Here is a 17,523-nt window from a genome sequence, read left to right on the forward strand (position 1 = left end):
GGAGCTGAATAATGGATAGGAAACCACATCTGGCAGTGTCCCATCACCAGAATATGAGTCCAGTATAAAATGTTGTGGATCAGAAGTAGATACAAGGCTTTGTTAATTGCTATATGTTTCATATTGCCTGGCTTCCAGAGAAAGAGTAGTTAGCAGATAATGCCATGGTAGAGAACTAACTGAATGGAGCATAGCTGTTGTGTGTGAGTTTAAAAATTTTGTTACATTACTTTGTTATGTCCCTCTCCTCTTCTTTTTCAATCCATCAATAGTTTAATGAAACATGGAACTTCGGAAACTGCCAGATTGCCACTTGCCTGGGAGAAGGAAATAATATTAAACTGTCCAGTGTAACTTGCCCTCCTCAGCAACTGAAACTCTGTGTCAATGGTTTCCCATTTGCGAAACACTACGATAAAAGTGGTTGCTGTGAAGTCTTTGAGTGTCAGTGTAAGTACTGCGGCGGAAGAATTCCTCAAAGTTATGTTATGTTCGGCTGGGTGTCAAGAAAGATATGTTTAGTGGTCAGTATCTATAATATGTTCATATTAATTCAGTAGGATGTAATGGAACAGATGTAATTCAGTAGGATGTAATGGTCCCATCCGAAACATTGGCTGTTAAGAGCAGAGAAGAATGTCCTTCTAGGCTAATTTTTCTGTATCGAACTGGTTATTTCAGCTCTCAGTGAAAGTAAGTAAAAGAGTTAAAACCAGTTGTACTTACAGGAAATTTGGAAGACAATCCTGTAATCTGTCGTTCTGTCTTCCAGGTATTTGCAGTGGATGGGGAAATGAGCATTATGTGACTTTTGATGGAACATATCATCATTTTAAAGAAAACTGCACCTATGTACTTGTGAAGTCAATTCATCCTGACTCTCACAACTTCTGGATTCACATAGACAACTACTACTGTGGTGCCATTAATGGAGCAATTTGTTCAATGTCCCTTTTCATTTTTCACTCCAACTCTGTTGTTATTCTGACACAAGCAATGGAACATGGAAAAGAAACAAACTTGGTAAAGTCTTGTATTAAAATGAATTCTCAGTATTATTTTGCTGTGGTTGTATTACTGTTCTGCTAAGTGCTCTGTCACGACAAAGGATGAAGCTTGTGAAGAACGGAATGGATAGGAAATACAATTACACTGTTTTCTCCTTCTTTTTTCCTTTGTGTCAACAAAAATTTGTATATTGTAAAAACTTGGGAAATGATCATATAATTGAAAGTTGTGGTTTTGTTCCTGACATGAGCACTCAAATATAAATTATGACATATTAAAAAGGAATAATAGAGAACTGCTTAAGTGACTGCCTTTCACAGACTTAATTTGGTGCACCTGAGGTCTGAATTTGTGTTACTCTACTTTCCAGTTGGACAAACCATATACCTTACTCAACAGAAGGATGTCTACAGAGATCTTTTGTTTCTTTTTGTTTTAGATTTTGTTTAATGGTAAGAAAGTTGTTCCAGACATTTCCAAGAATGGTATCACGATAACCAGTTCTGGCCTTTACGTCATAGTTGAAATACCTGAATTAGAAGTTTATGTCTCCTACAGTCGACTCGCATTTTACATAAAACTCCCTTTTGGAAGGTTTTATAACAATACTATGGGACTGTGTGGTGAGTGTCCTCATCAGCTGACAGTAATGAATACAACAAATTTTCCTCTTCCTTCCCTTGTCCCCTTGTAAACATATCTAAATGCTTGCATCTCCACTGATTTCTATTTCTCATAATTTTTAACAAATTTATCTCTATTTGGTGGAAAGACACTGTCAGAAGACAAGTCACTTCCTTTCTTTCTATTTACAGTCTATTGGTGGATGGAGATAGACTCTAAGCCCTTCCTCTTGATCACATCTACTCAATAAGTTGCTTTAGCCACCATGAGAAATGAATCAACCAACACGTGTCCTGCTTTTGGCTGGGATAGAGTTAATTTTCCTCTCAGTAGCTGCTGTGTTTTTGATTTACTATGAGAAGAATGTTGATAACACTGATGTTTTCAGTTGTTGCTATAAATCAAGGACTTTTTTCAGTTTCTCATATTCAGCTAATGAGCAGGTGTGCAGGAGCTAGGAGGGAGCATAGCCAGACTAAGCTAAGCTGGCCAATGGAAATATTCCATACCATAAATATCATGCTCAGTTTATGACTGGGGCTGTTCTTGTGAACTCATCCAGGACTCCAGGTGTTGTTACCTTCCCACAAGGAGAAGAGCTTCCCTCCAGGATTCCTCTAAAAGCAGCCTCATCAGCATCAACTGTCCTTGAACTGTCACTTTGCTTTTATATTGCTACCAGGTACCTGCACCAACCAGAAATCCGATGATGCTATGAAAAGGAATGGTGAGGTTATAGAGTCCTTCAAAGAGATGGCATTAGATTGGAAAGTCCCAGATCATACAAACAGAAACTGTAATCCAGGTGTCTCAGAACCAACTGAGATTGAGTATCATCAGCACTGTGAGCCTTCCAATCTGTGTAAAATCATCTGGTAAGACAACTCCCAAAAGCGCCAGAAAAATAAATCCACAAGATAATTTTGTGCTTCACTACCTGACTTGGGCCAACTGCTTATAGGACATGATGTAAACACGAAGTCTAGCATACCTTGAGAAACTCAGCAGTGAACTGAGGTGTGAATGTTCCTAAGTTTGGCAGATGTTTCTCAGCTGCATCATCAAAATCAGTCCTCACTTAATACTGTCTGCTGCTTGGCACTCCCTCTGCCTGTCAGTTCTGGAGAAGCCAACCAGGAACTTGCTATAATTCAGTATCTGAAAGCTCTAGATGAACAGGTGCACAGTCAGAATACAGTAAGCAAATGTATGTTTCTGTTTTTAAAATACTATTGTGGTTTAAAACAGGACTGTCAAACATGCTGACATAAAAATTTCAGCATATAGAATTATAGCTGTGAGGTACGCGGGATACTTTTCTTTGCAGATATCAGTCCAACATTAAATTGCTTCCTTTCAAAGCATTTAAAGAATGGGAGGTAAAGCTCATTCTTAATTGAGCTGTGTGGGCATATTGCCTGTCAGAGCAATTTGTTGTTGTACCTTGAGGCTTTCCCTGAGTAGGGATGGGTTTGGTTTTGAGTTGAATGTCTCCCTGGAAGTACCCAAGGAAGTGAAATGCCCTGTCTGTGTCCTTGCTTTGTGAAGGAACCTGACTGAGTGCCACAACGTGGTCCCCCCACAGCCCTACTATGAGGCATGTGTGGCCAGCGGGTGCTCCGAACGGCACCCCAGCACCGAGTGCCAGAGCATGCAGACGTACGCAGCCTTGTGCGGGCTCCATGGGGTCTGCGTGGACTGGAGGAGGCAGGCAAGCGGGCAGTGCGGTAAGCCTGGGAAAGGCCTGCTGGTGGTGAAGCAGCTCTGGTATATTCTTTCCTGACCTAGATGCTTGTTTGTGTTCCTCCACATCATAAGGCTTAAATCTTTCCTAAGCTGCTCTCGATATGAGAAAAAGCAGGAACAAATCAAAAAGGTTGTTCCAGTCCAGAACTGGTGCAAAACGAGTGGGAAACAGGCTCATAGTCTCTCCTGAGCAGCTCAGCTGAGGAGCCCTGTGTGTTACCTACAGCTTCTTCACTAGATGGCAACACACAGCTGCTCTCTGTGTGCTTTGCCCTGTTCACGGGGACCCAGTGTTTCAGGGATAAGCACTACTAATACTGTCCCAAGTACCTTGCTGAATCCATTGGTCTCCTCTTGCTGAAGCTGCAGGGACCTCCTCGCTGGGCATGAGCCTGGGCTATGCGGACCGATGGGGTGGGCTGCTTTGGCATGTGCTGTTCGTCCGTTGTACATTGAAGCGTATACATGGGTCTGGCCTTTCTAACCTGTGTGTTGTAATGTTCCACAGAGGCCAGCTGTGCTCAGGATCAGGTATACAAGCCATGTGGAGAAGCAAAAAGAAACACTTGTTTCAGCAGGTGGGTCATTTCCTAAGGCCCTTTGGAAGTCCGTAACTTGAAAATTGCAGAGGAAGGCTGGAAGTTCACATTCCCTTAGGATTTAGGTGTCTATTTGCTCTGGGTCACATTTCTGCCTTTCATTCATTCATGTTTATTCTCTAATTGTGCAGAGAAGTTGTTACAGATGCCCTCCCGTCCCAAAATAACACACCAGTGTTTGTTGAGGGATGCTACTGTCCTGATGGAAAAATTCTGCTGAATGAGCATGATGGCATTTGTGTTTCTGTCTGTGGTAAGAAAGAATGTAAATGGTGGAATGGGAATGGAGGATAAGACCCTGACTAGAAGTGCACATTAAGGGGGATATTCGAGGTACAGAGGAAATGGGGGGGGGACCTTGGTACTGACCCTTTCTAGTAACTCTAGAAATGTTTCAGATTGGTAGTTTCTGCCTGCAGAAAGTGCAACTTTCAAAAGAACAAAGAGGAGGATCTTTAAGATGTTTTGGGTATGCAACCTGTGACTTTGCACTCTGCATCTCTCTTTCTCTTTGTGGCTGTTTCTCAGATTTCAAGACCTTCCTTCTGTTCCTGTCCTTCTGCTATTGTTGTTGTCCGGTTCAGTTATCATTAAAGGAATCTGTAATTCCATTTGTAGGTTGCACTGCACAAGATGGGTCAGTGAAACAGGTAAGAAAAAGGAAAATACTGTCTTTATATCCTGGCTGGGTGCTGTGACCTCCTGTAAAAATGACTGCATGAGTTTCTTCTTTTAATTCTAAGCTTAAATACCAGTAAACTGCAATGACAGTGAGGAAGAAAACATAAGATTTTATTAACTACAGAACTTTGTTAATCGCTTGAGGTGCAGAAGCAGAAACAGCAGTTTGTGAGAATCATGTTGCCTGGTAGAACTACCAGGCTTCCCTTCTGGAAATGCATAAACCTGCAATAGAAGGTGACAGATAATACTTTTTCTCACTGTTCCCTTCTCCTCCCCTGGGATTTGAACTCTGATTTTCCTACATAATAAATGAAGGCAACCCAGCCCTACACTGTCTTGCAGCAGCCATTCATTAATTTCATGCCTTTAGTTTTTGCTCTCTGAACTACTATCCCCATGGTTTTCACAGCCTAGAGAGGCTTGGGAGCACGACTGTCAATACTGTGCTTGTGACGAAGCGACCTTGAATATCTCTTGCTTCCCCCGCCCTTGTGCTAAATCTCCACCTATCAACTGCACTAAAGTGGGCTTCGTACACAAAATAAAAATGCGTCTGGATGACCCATGCTGCACAGAGACAGTCTGTGGTGAGTAGATAATTCATACGTCATTGTGCAGCATCATTTGCCTTTAGCAGCAATCCTTAAGTGAGATTCGGTACCCCATAGGTACCAGATTCAAATAAACGCACTGGAGTGGTCATTTCTTCCATCTACATGCCAGCAACTCTTGCTATCAGAAGAGACCTACTCTGGTCCAGCTTGTATTCTGAACTAGTGCTGTGACCCACCAGATGCTTATAGTGGAAAATCTGAGATGAGGGTGTTTGGTTCTTTTAGAGATGACATCCAGCGGTGAAAGAGAAGTGGGAACAAGGGCCAGAAGTGTATGTCTGGGGAAGAGGCTTACAGCAGAGCAAGCTTAGAGATACTTTACCTGAATATGTCCCAAACTCCAAAAATGTGTGCTTCAAGAACAGTCTATTTCTACCCTATTTCTTGGATGTTCAAGCTTTGTCTGCAAGTAACACTGCTGGACATGATGCTTCGATTTACTTTATCTCTGTTGTCTGTTGCAGAATGTGATATAAAAACCTGCATTATCAACAAAACAGCATGTGACTTAGGCTTCCAACCAGTGGTTGCTATATCTGAGGATGGCTGTTGTCCTATCTTCTCCTGTAGTAAGTACCATGTTCCCTTAGGGTGTTCTATTTATTCCTTGAACTATTTCATTTATTCTAAATGAGTCAAAATCATAAGAAGTAGCCTCTTCTTCTCCCTCTGAGCATTTACAAATTGTGCTTTTTTTTTTTTTTTGAGGAGTACTAACTCATGCAGATTCTCCGTAGCTAGTACTCAGTGAAAATTATCGATCAGATACTGAATGTTGGTTACATTGAACCTATTCAGAATCTCTGCTTCCAAATTATATTTCCGGATTCATATATCTGACCCAGCTTCCCACGGGCTCTGTTACCACCAAGGTGATTAACAATAAAGAAATACTCAACTAATTTCAAGTATGGGTAAAAAAAACATGAGATATAGATTTTTCTATATAGAAAACACCAGGATACAGAATTACACCCCACTTCATGCATAATGTCTGAGCTGATGTTAAATGTGGGCTTCCAAATAACAATTAGCACCACCTACTAGTTACTTTTTTCCCCCTTTCATGCAGGTTATTCAGGCTAATGAATAACCTCAGTTCTACTCTTTGTCTCCTCTAAATCACTCACAATTCAGAGATGAGTACAGTAACTGTTTAAATCATTCCTAGCACATCCTTTTAATTTTTTGTTTTTTTGCAGTACCAAAAGGTGTATGTGTTTCTGAAGGAGTTGAATTTAAGGTGGGTCTTCTTCCAGACACTTCTTTCAACAGGTTAATGCTGCCTGAGTCAGAATTTTCTAAAGTTGTTGTTGTCAACACTCATATAAAAAGCAGGACTAGAACGACCTGTAATTTTTCCCTGCCAGTAGTCTTACGTTCTATTGGAAATGTTGCTGATTAGGTAACGCTAGAGACCAGTAGTTAGCTAACTAAATGAGATCTTACTGATGTTTTAGAGTCAAGAAGTCAGAATTGTGATTGAATACAAATTTTAAATGTCATTCAGTGTTGTAAGATTAATTACTAGGTCAAACTGAGTGAAAACTGATGCATGGAATTTATGAGATAATGTAATAACGCATTTAATGTGATTGAATGCCTGGGGAGTGTCAGCCTTGCATTCATTTTGTTATGCTGACAGTGTGAAGTTTTAGACATCTGGACGTATTCTTTTCAGGAAGTTCTTCCAAAAATAAATCCCAGCATAAGCATTCATTTTTGATAGTCCAGGGGATGTACGTTTATTCTAGGACCCACTGAATTCTTGCCATGGCTTGTTTCCTCTCTTCTCTGTCTTTCTAGCCTGGGGCAATGGTGCCTAAAAGCTCTTGTGAGGACTGTGTGTGCACAGATGAACAGGACATTGTGACACAGACCAACCGCATCCAGTGTGTTCCAGTGAAATGCCAAACCACATGCCAGCAGGTCAGCGCTGTACGCTCAGCCTCCTGAACCACCAACAATGGCTGTTGAAGCAATGTGTAAAACTGGGATAGAATAACTGCTTCCTCACAGAAAGACAGAAGGATATAATCTTCTATTAAATTTTTTGTATAGTCCTTTTTAGGGTGCTAGTTATTTTTTCTCTAGTAAATTTAAGAGGTCACTCTTGGAATGATGCCATGAGGGAGAATGATTACAAATGTGTTAAAGAGAAGTCCAGCTGCTGACAGATGATGTGTGTGCTGTTCTGTTGGTATTGCCCATTGTCAGCGAAAAAATTAAGATTGTGAAGAAACTGTACAGTGGTTTATTTGTTTCTAGACACTTCTCAGTACTCATGAGCTGACAGTCTGCACACAAACTGTTCAGTCTATTACTGAATGTAAGCAAAGAGTTGTTTCTTTTCCATTCTTGCCTAGATAAGGCCAGACACACCACTAATGGATAAAACCATTATGCTTTATCCTGAAGCCAGCCACCCCCATCAAGAGACCAATGGATACCTAAAACAAGGGGGAGGAAATAACTAATGCATGATCTTCACATGTCTAACAGCAGCAATTCTTATGGATAATCATATCAGACCAAGTAGTGGTGACAGATGTTGCAAGTAATCATATGCTGAATTAATTTGTTTGGCCTGAATAGTGTGTTAGCCCAAAGAAGGATAGCCAGTGAGAAGGTCTTCATGGTAACTGAAGTGCCCAGAAGTCAGTATTCAATATGGGAAAGATATTGTCAGCTTTCATTGTTAGGCTTAAAGTGGTTCCAACAGTTTTCTAAAGACAATAGAAATGGAACCAGAAGGTTGGCCCATTGCCATCTCTGGTGTGGCTTGGATTCAAAGGTGCTTCATGAACAAGACATGAGGTAACATGGCTAAACACAACTTTATTCCCACAGGGTTTCCGCTATGTGGAAGAGGAGGGTCAGTGCTGCAGCCAGTGTCAGCAGGTGGCATGCGTGGCAAATTTTCCATTTGGCAATGTGACCATTGAGGTAAACAGTCCTTTACCCTGCACACAAAGCTGAATTATCAAAAATATTTTTGAATCAGCGTCATACATTTTGAGGCTGGGAAGACCTCTAGGAGATTTTGAAATGTCTGTATTTCCGAAGTAAATGTAGGTGTTTATACAGCTGCTGTCTACTGTGTGCATCTCACAGGCACCACTGTGTTGCAAATTATGCATCTCTGGCAGGAATGGAAATCATGTTACCCCTCTTCCTCCTGACATGCAACAGAGAGAAAGAATTTGGAGGGGCTGGTGACACTGTGTAATACTGCTCTTGCAGAGATACATAAGCTGGCTTCACATCATACTGCTCCAATCTGGAAACAGTGTCATTATCTTGCCCTGGAGATATATGCCTAAATAATATAAGCAAGCTGATATAGCTGTACTACCACTAGTTCTAAATTTGCTGAGGCAGAAATCAAAAGTGGCACAGCTACTGTAGTGTAGTGTGACTTGGTAACACACCCAGGTAATACACCATGTCTCGTGAGCATAGCGTAGACATGGGCTGAGCCCCAGGCTAGCTCTTCGATTTTATTACAGCCTCCTGCTGCTGTGAACAGTTAATGAGGCTGTCTCAACTATCGTCTTACAGGCTGTTGCTTCTCTGGTAGTTCTTGTGTTCAGCATCTTTTCTATTTCATCCTTCTATTCCTTGATTATTTAAACAGCTTTCTTTTTTAATAGATGGAAGAAAAGCAAAAATTGTAAAAGACAGAACAGTCTTCATAACAGAGGTTAACGGATAAACACAAATCCTCTTCATGAAAATGTAAAAATTTTATATTGGCACAGGAGAAACTGCCAATAACAAGCAGTTAATTAGGCCAGAAAATGTTCTTACTGATACTGCCAATGTTCTTACTGATACTGCCAATAATAAGCAGTTTCTCCTGTGCCAATACAAAATTTTTACATTTTCATGAAGAGGCTTTGTGTTTATCCATTAACTCTGTTAAGAAGACTGTTCTGTCTTTTACAATTTTTGCTTTTCTTCCATCTATTGAAAAAGAAAGCTGTTTAAATACTTTAAAATAATTATTTTTCTTTTGTGTATATTTTGTTCCACATACATTAACACACCTACCTTCTGGCACTTCTGCTCATGCCTTTATGCTCATTCTGCCACCAGCCTATGATTCTTTCCACCTAGGTGGCCACCGAAGGGATTTTGCATAGGCTGGTTGTGGATGAGCTTGGTACATTATTTGCAGATGTGAGTTCCAGCCAGACATCTCAGTACATTCAGAGTGATATGAACAACCCAGTTCCTCTGCCAGTTCCTGGACTGTATTACAGTTGCATTATTCCTTTTTTATTGCTATGCTATATTGAGTTGGGGGTTTTTTTCCTTTTTTTTTGTCAGGTTGGAAAGACTTATAAAGCTCCATATGATAACTGTACTCAGTACTCGTGCATTGAATCAGCGGGCCACTTTTCCTTGACTAGTATGGTAAAGGTCTGCCTGCCATTTGAAGAATCAAACTGTGTCCCAGTAAGTATTTTAGAGCCAGAAAAAAGCCTTCTGGAATGAGTCCTGCGGCTGATCTGGGAGTTTTCTTTACTGTTTTGAATGAGCCAATTCAGTATTTCTCGATCTTTCTCAACTGATCGTCTTTGTTTAAAGTAAAAGTACTTTTTCAGCCCTGAATGGAGTGTCCCACGGAAATAAACAAATCTAATTGCAAATAACCCCTGCATTTTACTGGGGCAACAGCAAAGGTGGGATTTTTCATCACTTGAGAAACACCAGTGCTATGAAATGCAATCGAGCAGATGGTAACTCACCGTGGACCCCTGGGAGAACTGATGAGCTCAGTGTCTTCTGATACATGGTCCATCACTAAGCAAAATGATACATGAAAGAGCAAGGGGTATTGTTCACATCCTGTCTTTCAGCAACTAGTGTTTTCCAGTAACTTTCAGAAGCCTTGTGGGGCTTCGTAGCAGATCTGAAAACCAAAGCAGGGACAAAGACAGTCATTGACTTGAATTAGCTTTGGAGGACGTTCTGCGTGGGTCAGGCTGTTCAAATCCAGAGGCAGTTGTCATTCTCTGGGGCTATTTGTTTTGTGCTGACTTGAACAGGACCTACATGAGGTCAGGCGTGTGTTACAGGACATCTTACCTGGCCTGTGAGAGGATATATAGTTTTAAGAAAATTCACTCCCTGCCTTGCTGGATTTCTTTAAGCAGTTTTATATATAATTGGTACACAGTTAGGTCTGGTGAGGAATCTATGTTAGTTAGAGATGAGGGAATATACCTGAACTCTCATCATTGCTACTAGCTACTTAGCAATATGTGCATCTGAACTGCTGTGGTTGTTTGCTTTCAATACAGGGGACAGTTGATGTGACTTCAGATGGCTGTTGTAAGACATGTGAGTGCATTAAATCACTGATTCCCTGTTCCAGTACTGTTAGGTTCTCCCCTACTTGTAGTCCTGTTTCTGCATGCACTGAGAGTTTCCACAAACTGGAAGATTGTTAACACTTACAGCAACAGAGCTGTTTTGTACCTCTCAGCTGAGGCTAAAAATCTGGCTTATTCTTACAATGGGGAGACTAAAACTCTGATCTCCTTTTCTGTGTTTTTAAATAACTGAAATACTGTTAGTTTGAACTATACTCCTGATAAGAATATTTGTAGAAAATATGCTCTGTATTCTTCCATCTGGAAATTACAAGGAGAATTTTTTCTGTAGCATCCACCTAGAAATCATAGGTTGTTACAGAGTCACAAATGTCATTTATAGCAATTTTAAAAAACCCAAACCCTACATGTGTCCTTTAGGTCTTGGTTCAACAGTGTCTTTATACGAACTTATACAGTAGTCTTCACTTAAGCTAGTCCACTAATGGAAAAGTGCCTCGACCATCAGGAAATAGCTTTGCTGAGTTAGTGCTTCTTTGCAATCTCATTTGGTTTTTTTGGTTACGCATTTGAACTGTAAAAAGTTTCAGTAGGATGATCTGCCCTTGGTTTCCTAGCACATACCTTTCACAACATTTACTCTCCAGTCTGAAGAAGTCTGACAGAAGTGTTCTCCCACCCAGGTATCGACCTGCCGCATAAATGTAAACGCAATATGAAAGAGCAGTATATCGTCCACAACAACTGTAAGTCAGCTGCTCCTGTCCCAGTGCCCTTTTGTGAAGGGACGTGCAGTACCTATTCTGTGTAAGTATGAAACCTTTGTCCTCCCCCATGTCTGCTCTTCCTGGGTTCTTGTCGCCAATGGGCTGCAGCTGTTTGTCCCCTTCCTGATGTTTCAAAGGACCTGGTTGGGAAACTGGGTGTGCAGAACAGCAGTCATTAGCAATGTGACTAAATGTCTTCATTGTGACAGAAGTGCCTTGTCTTAGTTAGGAAAAAAGGATGAAAAGGCATCAGCTAGATTTATTAACGACCTGTTCTTAAACATGTCCTTCTGTGGTTTTTTAACAACTCTGCTGTTTAGTGGAGTTTTCTCCTGCTCTTTGGTCTCTGAAGGAATTGTTTCTTTCTGTCTTGCCAGAATGGGCCTAATCTAAAATCCACTGAAATTACTGGGACTTTCCCCACTGATGTCAGAGGATCTGGCCCTGCGTGTCTAGTAGTGTCCTGAGGGAAGACTGTTACGAATAGGCAGAAAAGTAGAAAGGAAATTTTGCTCCTCTGCTCCTTAGAAGTACCTCCATTTGGAACAGCAAATACAGATCAGTTTGAGTAGACAACAGACAGCAGACTGATGTGCAAATCTCATTTCTATAGGTATTCATTTGAGGCCAGTGAAATGGAACACAAATGCATTTGCTGCCATGAAAAAAGGAGTCATGAAGTGAAGGTTGAACTGGTTTGCTCTGAGCATAAGACAGTCCAGTTCACTTATGTGCATGTAGATGAATGTGGATGTGTGGAAACAAAATGCCCAAAGAGGAGAACATGAGCATAAATGAAGGGAAACATTTCAGCTGCCATTTAATGCTTCCCAGCAAGTGAGTAGTGTAGAAAACAGCTGTGAGTAACCTTCAAATGACCATATTTCTCTCTTGTGCTTTTTGCTTCTCGTATTACATGCAGTTATGGAAAGTAGCTAAAGATTTTACTCTAAATTTGTAGAATAAACTTCATTTCAAAGAGGACTTGTTGCCCTGTTTCATTGACGCTGCTAATGGGGCAAGGTGGCTAATGTCTTTAATCCCATAGTGGTGTATAAACCAAGGTTATTACAAGACACTCTAGAGACAGCTGATGCCTTTCAAAAGTCCTGACTGAAGAAAGTGCACATTAAAAAACCATAGCCACACACACCACTTCATTTCCCCTAGAAGGGAAATGGCGATCGCTTCCACAGCTGCGGTTCAGTCGGAGAGGCAGCACTCAGGGCACATTCACATTCTTCTCCCCAGTGGTCCAGAACCTACTTTGGCTGTGACTCTGGGTCACTGGAGGAAAGCAAGGTGCTTTTTTCCTTCTGCACAGTGAGCACTACATCAGGAGTGTAAAAACATGTTTTACATATACACTACAAAATTACTATATTTGCATCCTTATTGTGACTCCTTATCTCACTGATGGTTTTTTATTTGCTGACATTAAACTCTGAGCTGTGTGTCAGGAGAGAGACTGATGTTCAGTCTCACCACTGGTTACAGGACTGACTCGTGTTGTAAACGAGTGACTCGCAGCTAGCATATGCAATGGTACTGGTGACCGTATCTTATGTGGCCAGGTATCAAAATGGTCCAACAACACCTTCAGAGTACACAAGGAAGGCAGATGCTTCTGCTACTTGAGCAATTTGGTCTTTTGTGACCTGAAAGAGACTGAAGTCTGTGACTTTCTTAGTGTGCAGTATCCTCCAGCTTGCTGTGTGGGGGCTTTTGGGAATTGTTTTGAAGGGAATGCTTTTGAACTGACCAAATAGATATGAAATGCATTAGCCTTTAGCTTTCCATTTTAAAATGCTGCAGCTACTTAGCTCCAAGTAATCTTTAATTTATTTCTTTTTCATAATAAATCGTTTCAGCTGATGTCAGGTTATTTTCATGTATGCTGTTTCATTATGGTGTTACTGATCTTAAAATTGTGGGAATCCTTGACTTTGAATAGGCATAGGAGTTGAATGGCACATGTTTTTCTCTGCTCTCGCCTGAGAGTCCTGTGCTTATTGAATCACCACTGTGATGCAGTAGGGCAGTCTGTGTTATGCCTCAGGACTGAGCTCAGATTGTTTTAACTAACCCATTCTCCAGTCCCTTTCTGGAATGATTTGTCTCAGCCTAAGACTTTTGTAAGAACCCTTGGGAAGTTATCAGTTTCTGAGCACTTTCTGCTGGCTTAGACAGCTGAAGTCAGAGGAGGTGAATTTCATCCTTTGTTTTTATTCTGCTTCCTTATAAAAATAAAAGAGATACTGGGTGTACCTAATGATCACAGTGGGAATAGGCACACTGCAGGTATCTCTGGGAAAGATGGACAACAAAATCCAACATGGTGTTTGTGCTGAAGTAATGAATTATAGAATCATATAACATCTCAGGTTGGAAAGGACCCATAAGGATCATCCAGTTGAACCTAACTCTCCCATTCCCAGCCTCTGCACTAGTCAGTGGACCAGTTTGCTTGATTGTAAGTGGTAGGAATCTCCAAATAATTCGGTTAACTGTCAGTGCAACGCAACTCCCTTGGAAGGCATGTGTTGCAATTGCTTGACAGTGAGGTTCATGTATAAATTTCACATTAGGCCAGAAAATGTTCTTACTGATACAAATCAAGTGCATGCATGCTTTTACAATGCAAAGAACAGCAGCAAAAAAGGACATTCCTTTCTTTCCTCCTTGCCTTTCCCCGAGGGGGAAGAAATAATTCTTGAGTGCTTTCGTCATCAGAAGAGTAACACACTCTGTGAGTAGTCAGATACACTCATGTAAACCCTGCAAATCAATCATTCTCAGCAGGATGGCTTAGTAAGAACACAATCAGAAACCTTTCCCATCTCTGCATTATCTTCAGGTGGGAGAAGGGCATAAAACACAATCTAAACTCACCAAGTGTACTTAGATTTCCATTCTTCTCTGTGTTTTAGTGATGATGAAACTTTATGCAGAAACTGAGAATTGCACTGATTTAAAGGTATACTTTTCTGTTCATTTTTGGCATGCATATTTCTTTTCAGGAGAGTGTAGTGCTGGAGCCAAAGGCATATTCCCATGTCCAGAGTGCGTTTGAACAGAGGATCATGTGGAACGTCACATGCTCCTTCTCCATTCCCAGTGACACCTGGCACTTCATTTACTCACCCAGTCCAGCACCTAACTGGTCTGTGCAACACTATTTACAGCTCCAATGGCTGGATATTAAACTGAACTCCTTGGTCCTCTGTTTGCAGGTGCAGAGTCCTATTTAGCTGAGATGCAGCCAGCAAGGCAAAGCCACTTTAGTAAGAACTTCCAGCTTCCTCCAGCTCAGAGACAGCAAATGGGTCAAACATCTCCCCCAGCCACCCACACACACATGCACAGAAGTAAAAATCAGCCTGAATGCTGCCCAGTCTTGGGAAGGAGTTACACTGGAAGTGAATAGGTATAATGACCCACTTGCAAGCTGGCCCTTCTTGCTGATTGGCTCAGCCTCTGCATGCATCAGTAGTGCCACTTGTACAGAGCAAGCTGGACTGCAGCTAAAATCTGTGCGTCCTTCTGCAGGTTGTTGTCACAAGCCCCCACCAGAACTGGCATAGCTGAACACAAATTTTCCTCTTCCAGGAAAAGCTTCTCTGTGAATGCTTTACTTGACCATGATCCTGCTGCCGCTGCTGTGTGGCTGCTTCTCACGTGTACGTGGTCAAGCCCTCATCTCTAGTCCCAGGCCATCTCTTCCAGTTAGTGACTAGTTTCTGCAAGTCAAACATTTCCCTGGCGTAACTCAACAAAAATCAGTGGCATTGCTCCAAGTACTGTTTCTTCCTTTTGCGTGAATTCTTTACACCACCATCCACTTCAATAGGGTAACCCCAGGAGAACCATCATTCAGCTGAGCCAGCTGGGCCAGGGCTCAGCTGGTTTTAGCCTGTAGCCATTCTTTCCTTATCATGCGAGGATGGTGCTCCCACTCACCGAACAGTTCTGAGGTAACACACCAGGAAGTACTGTCCCATATTGCTAAAATAAATATTTGCCAGAGATACTGCCTCATGTCAGGTGAACGTGTCCTAAGACACTTTGTCATGTCACCGATGTGCTCTGAGCCTGGGTTGCCATTATGAGATGAACTCTAACTTGCCTGTTGGTCTGTGGCTTGGAAAGGTCAGTTCCCAACACTACTTTGACATAGTTTAGCTAAATTTTTCTTGGTTTTTATTACCAATTATTGATGTTTGCATGGAAGAAAACAAAAGTAAAGGTGTGCTCTGGATTTTTACTTGGGGAGAGGCACTGTTCTTTCACAAACTTTTCCACTGAGCGGATCCGCTGGCTGTGGAATCGGAACTCTAATGTTATCTGTGGTGTGCTGTATCGATATCAATCTATTCCGGTATCTAGAATCTTGAGCTGAAAACAAAGACTGTGAACTGTAAATGCCCTCTAATACAGAAGGGATTGTTTAAAAGAATGCTGCACCTATTTTGTTTCAGACTGGCTTAACAATTAGAATGAGAAAGTGTAAACATAAAAAAATTTGTCTGTTTCCCCATAACTCAGGAAAGTTATCTGATTAGTAATGAACCAGAAGAGAAAATAATCTGGCAAATTCGATGGATCGGCTTGCAAGTAAGGGGAAGACCAGGCACTGGGTGGTCTGAGAGCTGTGCCTGACTCTGCTACAGATGTGTGTGCTCAAATGCATGTTCTTGGCCTTGTTTATATTTCCTTTCTGATCTAAGATAAAGATAGGCCTTTGTTTCTGTTATGTGATTGTAACATTTAAGTTCATGAAGCCTTTCTGCAGTAGTATACAGCATGCTGTTTGCAAATCTGAAGCGGCTACACTTGCTTTGTCAGGCATTCCAAACATTCTTTAGGTAAAAGAACTGTGACAATTTTCCAAAGACACCAAGACAAAGGTATCAGTTGTGAAAATCTTTCTGTATTTAACACTTCAAACGATCTGATTATTCAGTATCTTTAGGGCAACAAAGGAGTCTCAGTTTACCCTGTACAAGGCCATTCTAACATCCATTCAGTTCTTTGACAACAGCAATCCCTCTCTCAGGACAGCAACTCTGTCGGTGTGGCCCAGGCAATTGGCTTTGTGTCAAAAGTAGCCCTGGGTTTGACCACAAAGCTACAGAGATGCTGTAATTTCTTGTGTCCTTTTCTTTTCTCTAGGTCTGAAGACCCAGTTTTCATCAGTAGATCTAAGGCAGTTTAATTTAATGGTTCTTCTGATTAAAAGGGAATCTGTCCAGTGGCTTCCTGTAACTGTAGGCTGACATCTCTGTTTATAGATATCCCTGTTTCACTCGAGTTTGCTTTCCCTGAAGGCCTGTTTTTGAAATATCCTCCCTGTTGGAAAGAAAATTATTTAACTACTGATCCTCCAGAAGATCCAGTCCAGTCAGGTCTCCCATTGATATGAGTGAAGAAATCAAAGAGGACAGGCTCTGGTTTATCCCATCTACCTAAAAAACCATATGTATATATTAGGACTTGAGGCACTGTGAACTTTCTGTTTAGTTACTGAAAATTGCTATGCATCTTACCTGAGAGCTCAATTGTATTCTGCAAATGCCCCCACCTCTCCCTCTTTTGACTTCACAGGCAGTATGTACAGCCCTAAGTAAGTAAGTACAGTCCTATCTCATCTGAATCTTTTAAAGCAATGTAAGAAGTTGATCCCAAATGCCAGTTTTGTATATTTGTACCAGGAGCATCAGATATTTACTGCAAATTCTGCCAGACGTATGTCCTACCTTGAACATCTCAACCATCCTCAGAACTTTCAGTGAAAGACCCTTTCACCATGATTTCTAGTAAGAATGATGCTGAGAACAGTTTCATTATTTTTGATAGGTTCTTTGGCAAGGGCTTCATCTCACTTACTTTTAACATTTGTAGCGGTCTTGTGATTTTTCCCTTTACTCCCTTTTGGTTTTTTAAATGTAGTTCTTAGTAACTGATCTCATTCTCAACTCTGACACAGAGTGAGTCGTATTTTGACCTACACCAATGTCCCTTAGTATGACTCCAGTAAATCAAAGGCAGCTTAAAACTGGGCTAACTTAGCAGGCAGGGAGTTTGCTGCCATTCCTATGTGTTTTGTATCTAAGTTAGATTCAGCTGAAGTTTCTGAAGG

The 17,523-nt window shown here is 41.2% G+C and overlaps 1 protein-coding gene across 1 annotated transcript in view; it reads left to right on the plus strand.

The window, feature by feature from the left end:
- The window catches only part of LOC104338182 (mucin-5B), a 49,478-nt gene extending 37,170 nt beyond the window's left edge, over nt 1-12,308 (plus strand). The window contains exons 32-48 of the mRNA XM_075427122.1: nt 273-450; nt 773-1,023; nt 1,448-1,631; nt 2,315-2,507; nt 3,181-3,359; nt 3,887-3,956; nt 4,109-4,230; nt 4,596-4,627; nt 5,071-5,248; nt 5,740-5,844; nt 6,478-6,518; nt 7,082-7,204; nt 8,126-8,221; nt 9,608-9,736; nt 10,585-10,624; nt 11,301-11,424; nt 11,998-12,308. Coding sequence (XP_075283237.1) covers nt 273-450; nt 773-1,023; nt 1,448-1,631; nt 2,315-2,507; nt 3,181-3,359; nt 3,887-3,956; nt 4,109-4,230; nt 4,596-4,627; nt 5,071-5,248; nt 5,740-5,844; nt 6,478-6,518; nt 7,082-7,204; nt 8,126-8,221; nt 9,608-9,736; nt 10,585-10,624; nt 11,301-11,424; nt 11,998-12,172 — 2,220 coding nt within the window. The 3' untranslated portion in view covers nt 12,173-12,308. The remainder of the gene's footprint in view (nt 1-272; nt 451-772; nt 1,024-1,447; nt 1,632-2,314; nt 2,508-3,180; nt 3,360-3,886; nt 3,957-4,108; nt 4,231-4,595; nt 4,628-5,070; nt 5,249-5,739; nt 5,845-6,477; nt 6,519-7,081; nt 7,205-8,125; nt 8,222-9,607; nt 9,737-10,584; nt 10,625-11,300; nt 11,425-11,997) is intronic.
- The last annotated feature ends 5,215 nt before the right edge of the window (nt 12,309-17,523 follow it).

The sequence above is a fragment of the Opisthocomus hoazin genome, chromosome 7, assembly GCF_030867145.1.
Source record: "Opisthocomus hoazin isolate bOpiHoa1 chromosome 7, bOpiHoa1.hap1, whole genome shotgun sequence".
NCBI lineage: Eukaryota > Metazoa > Chordata > Aves > Opisthocomiformes > Opisthocomidae > Opisthocomus > Opisthocomus hoazin.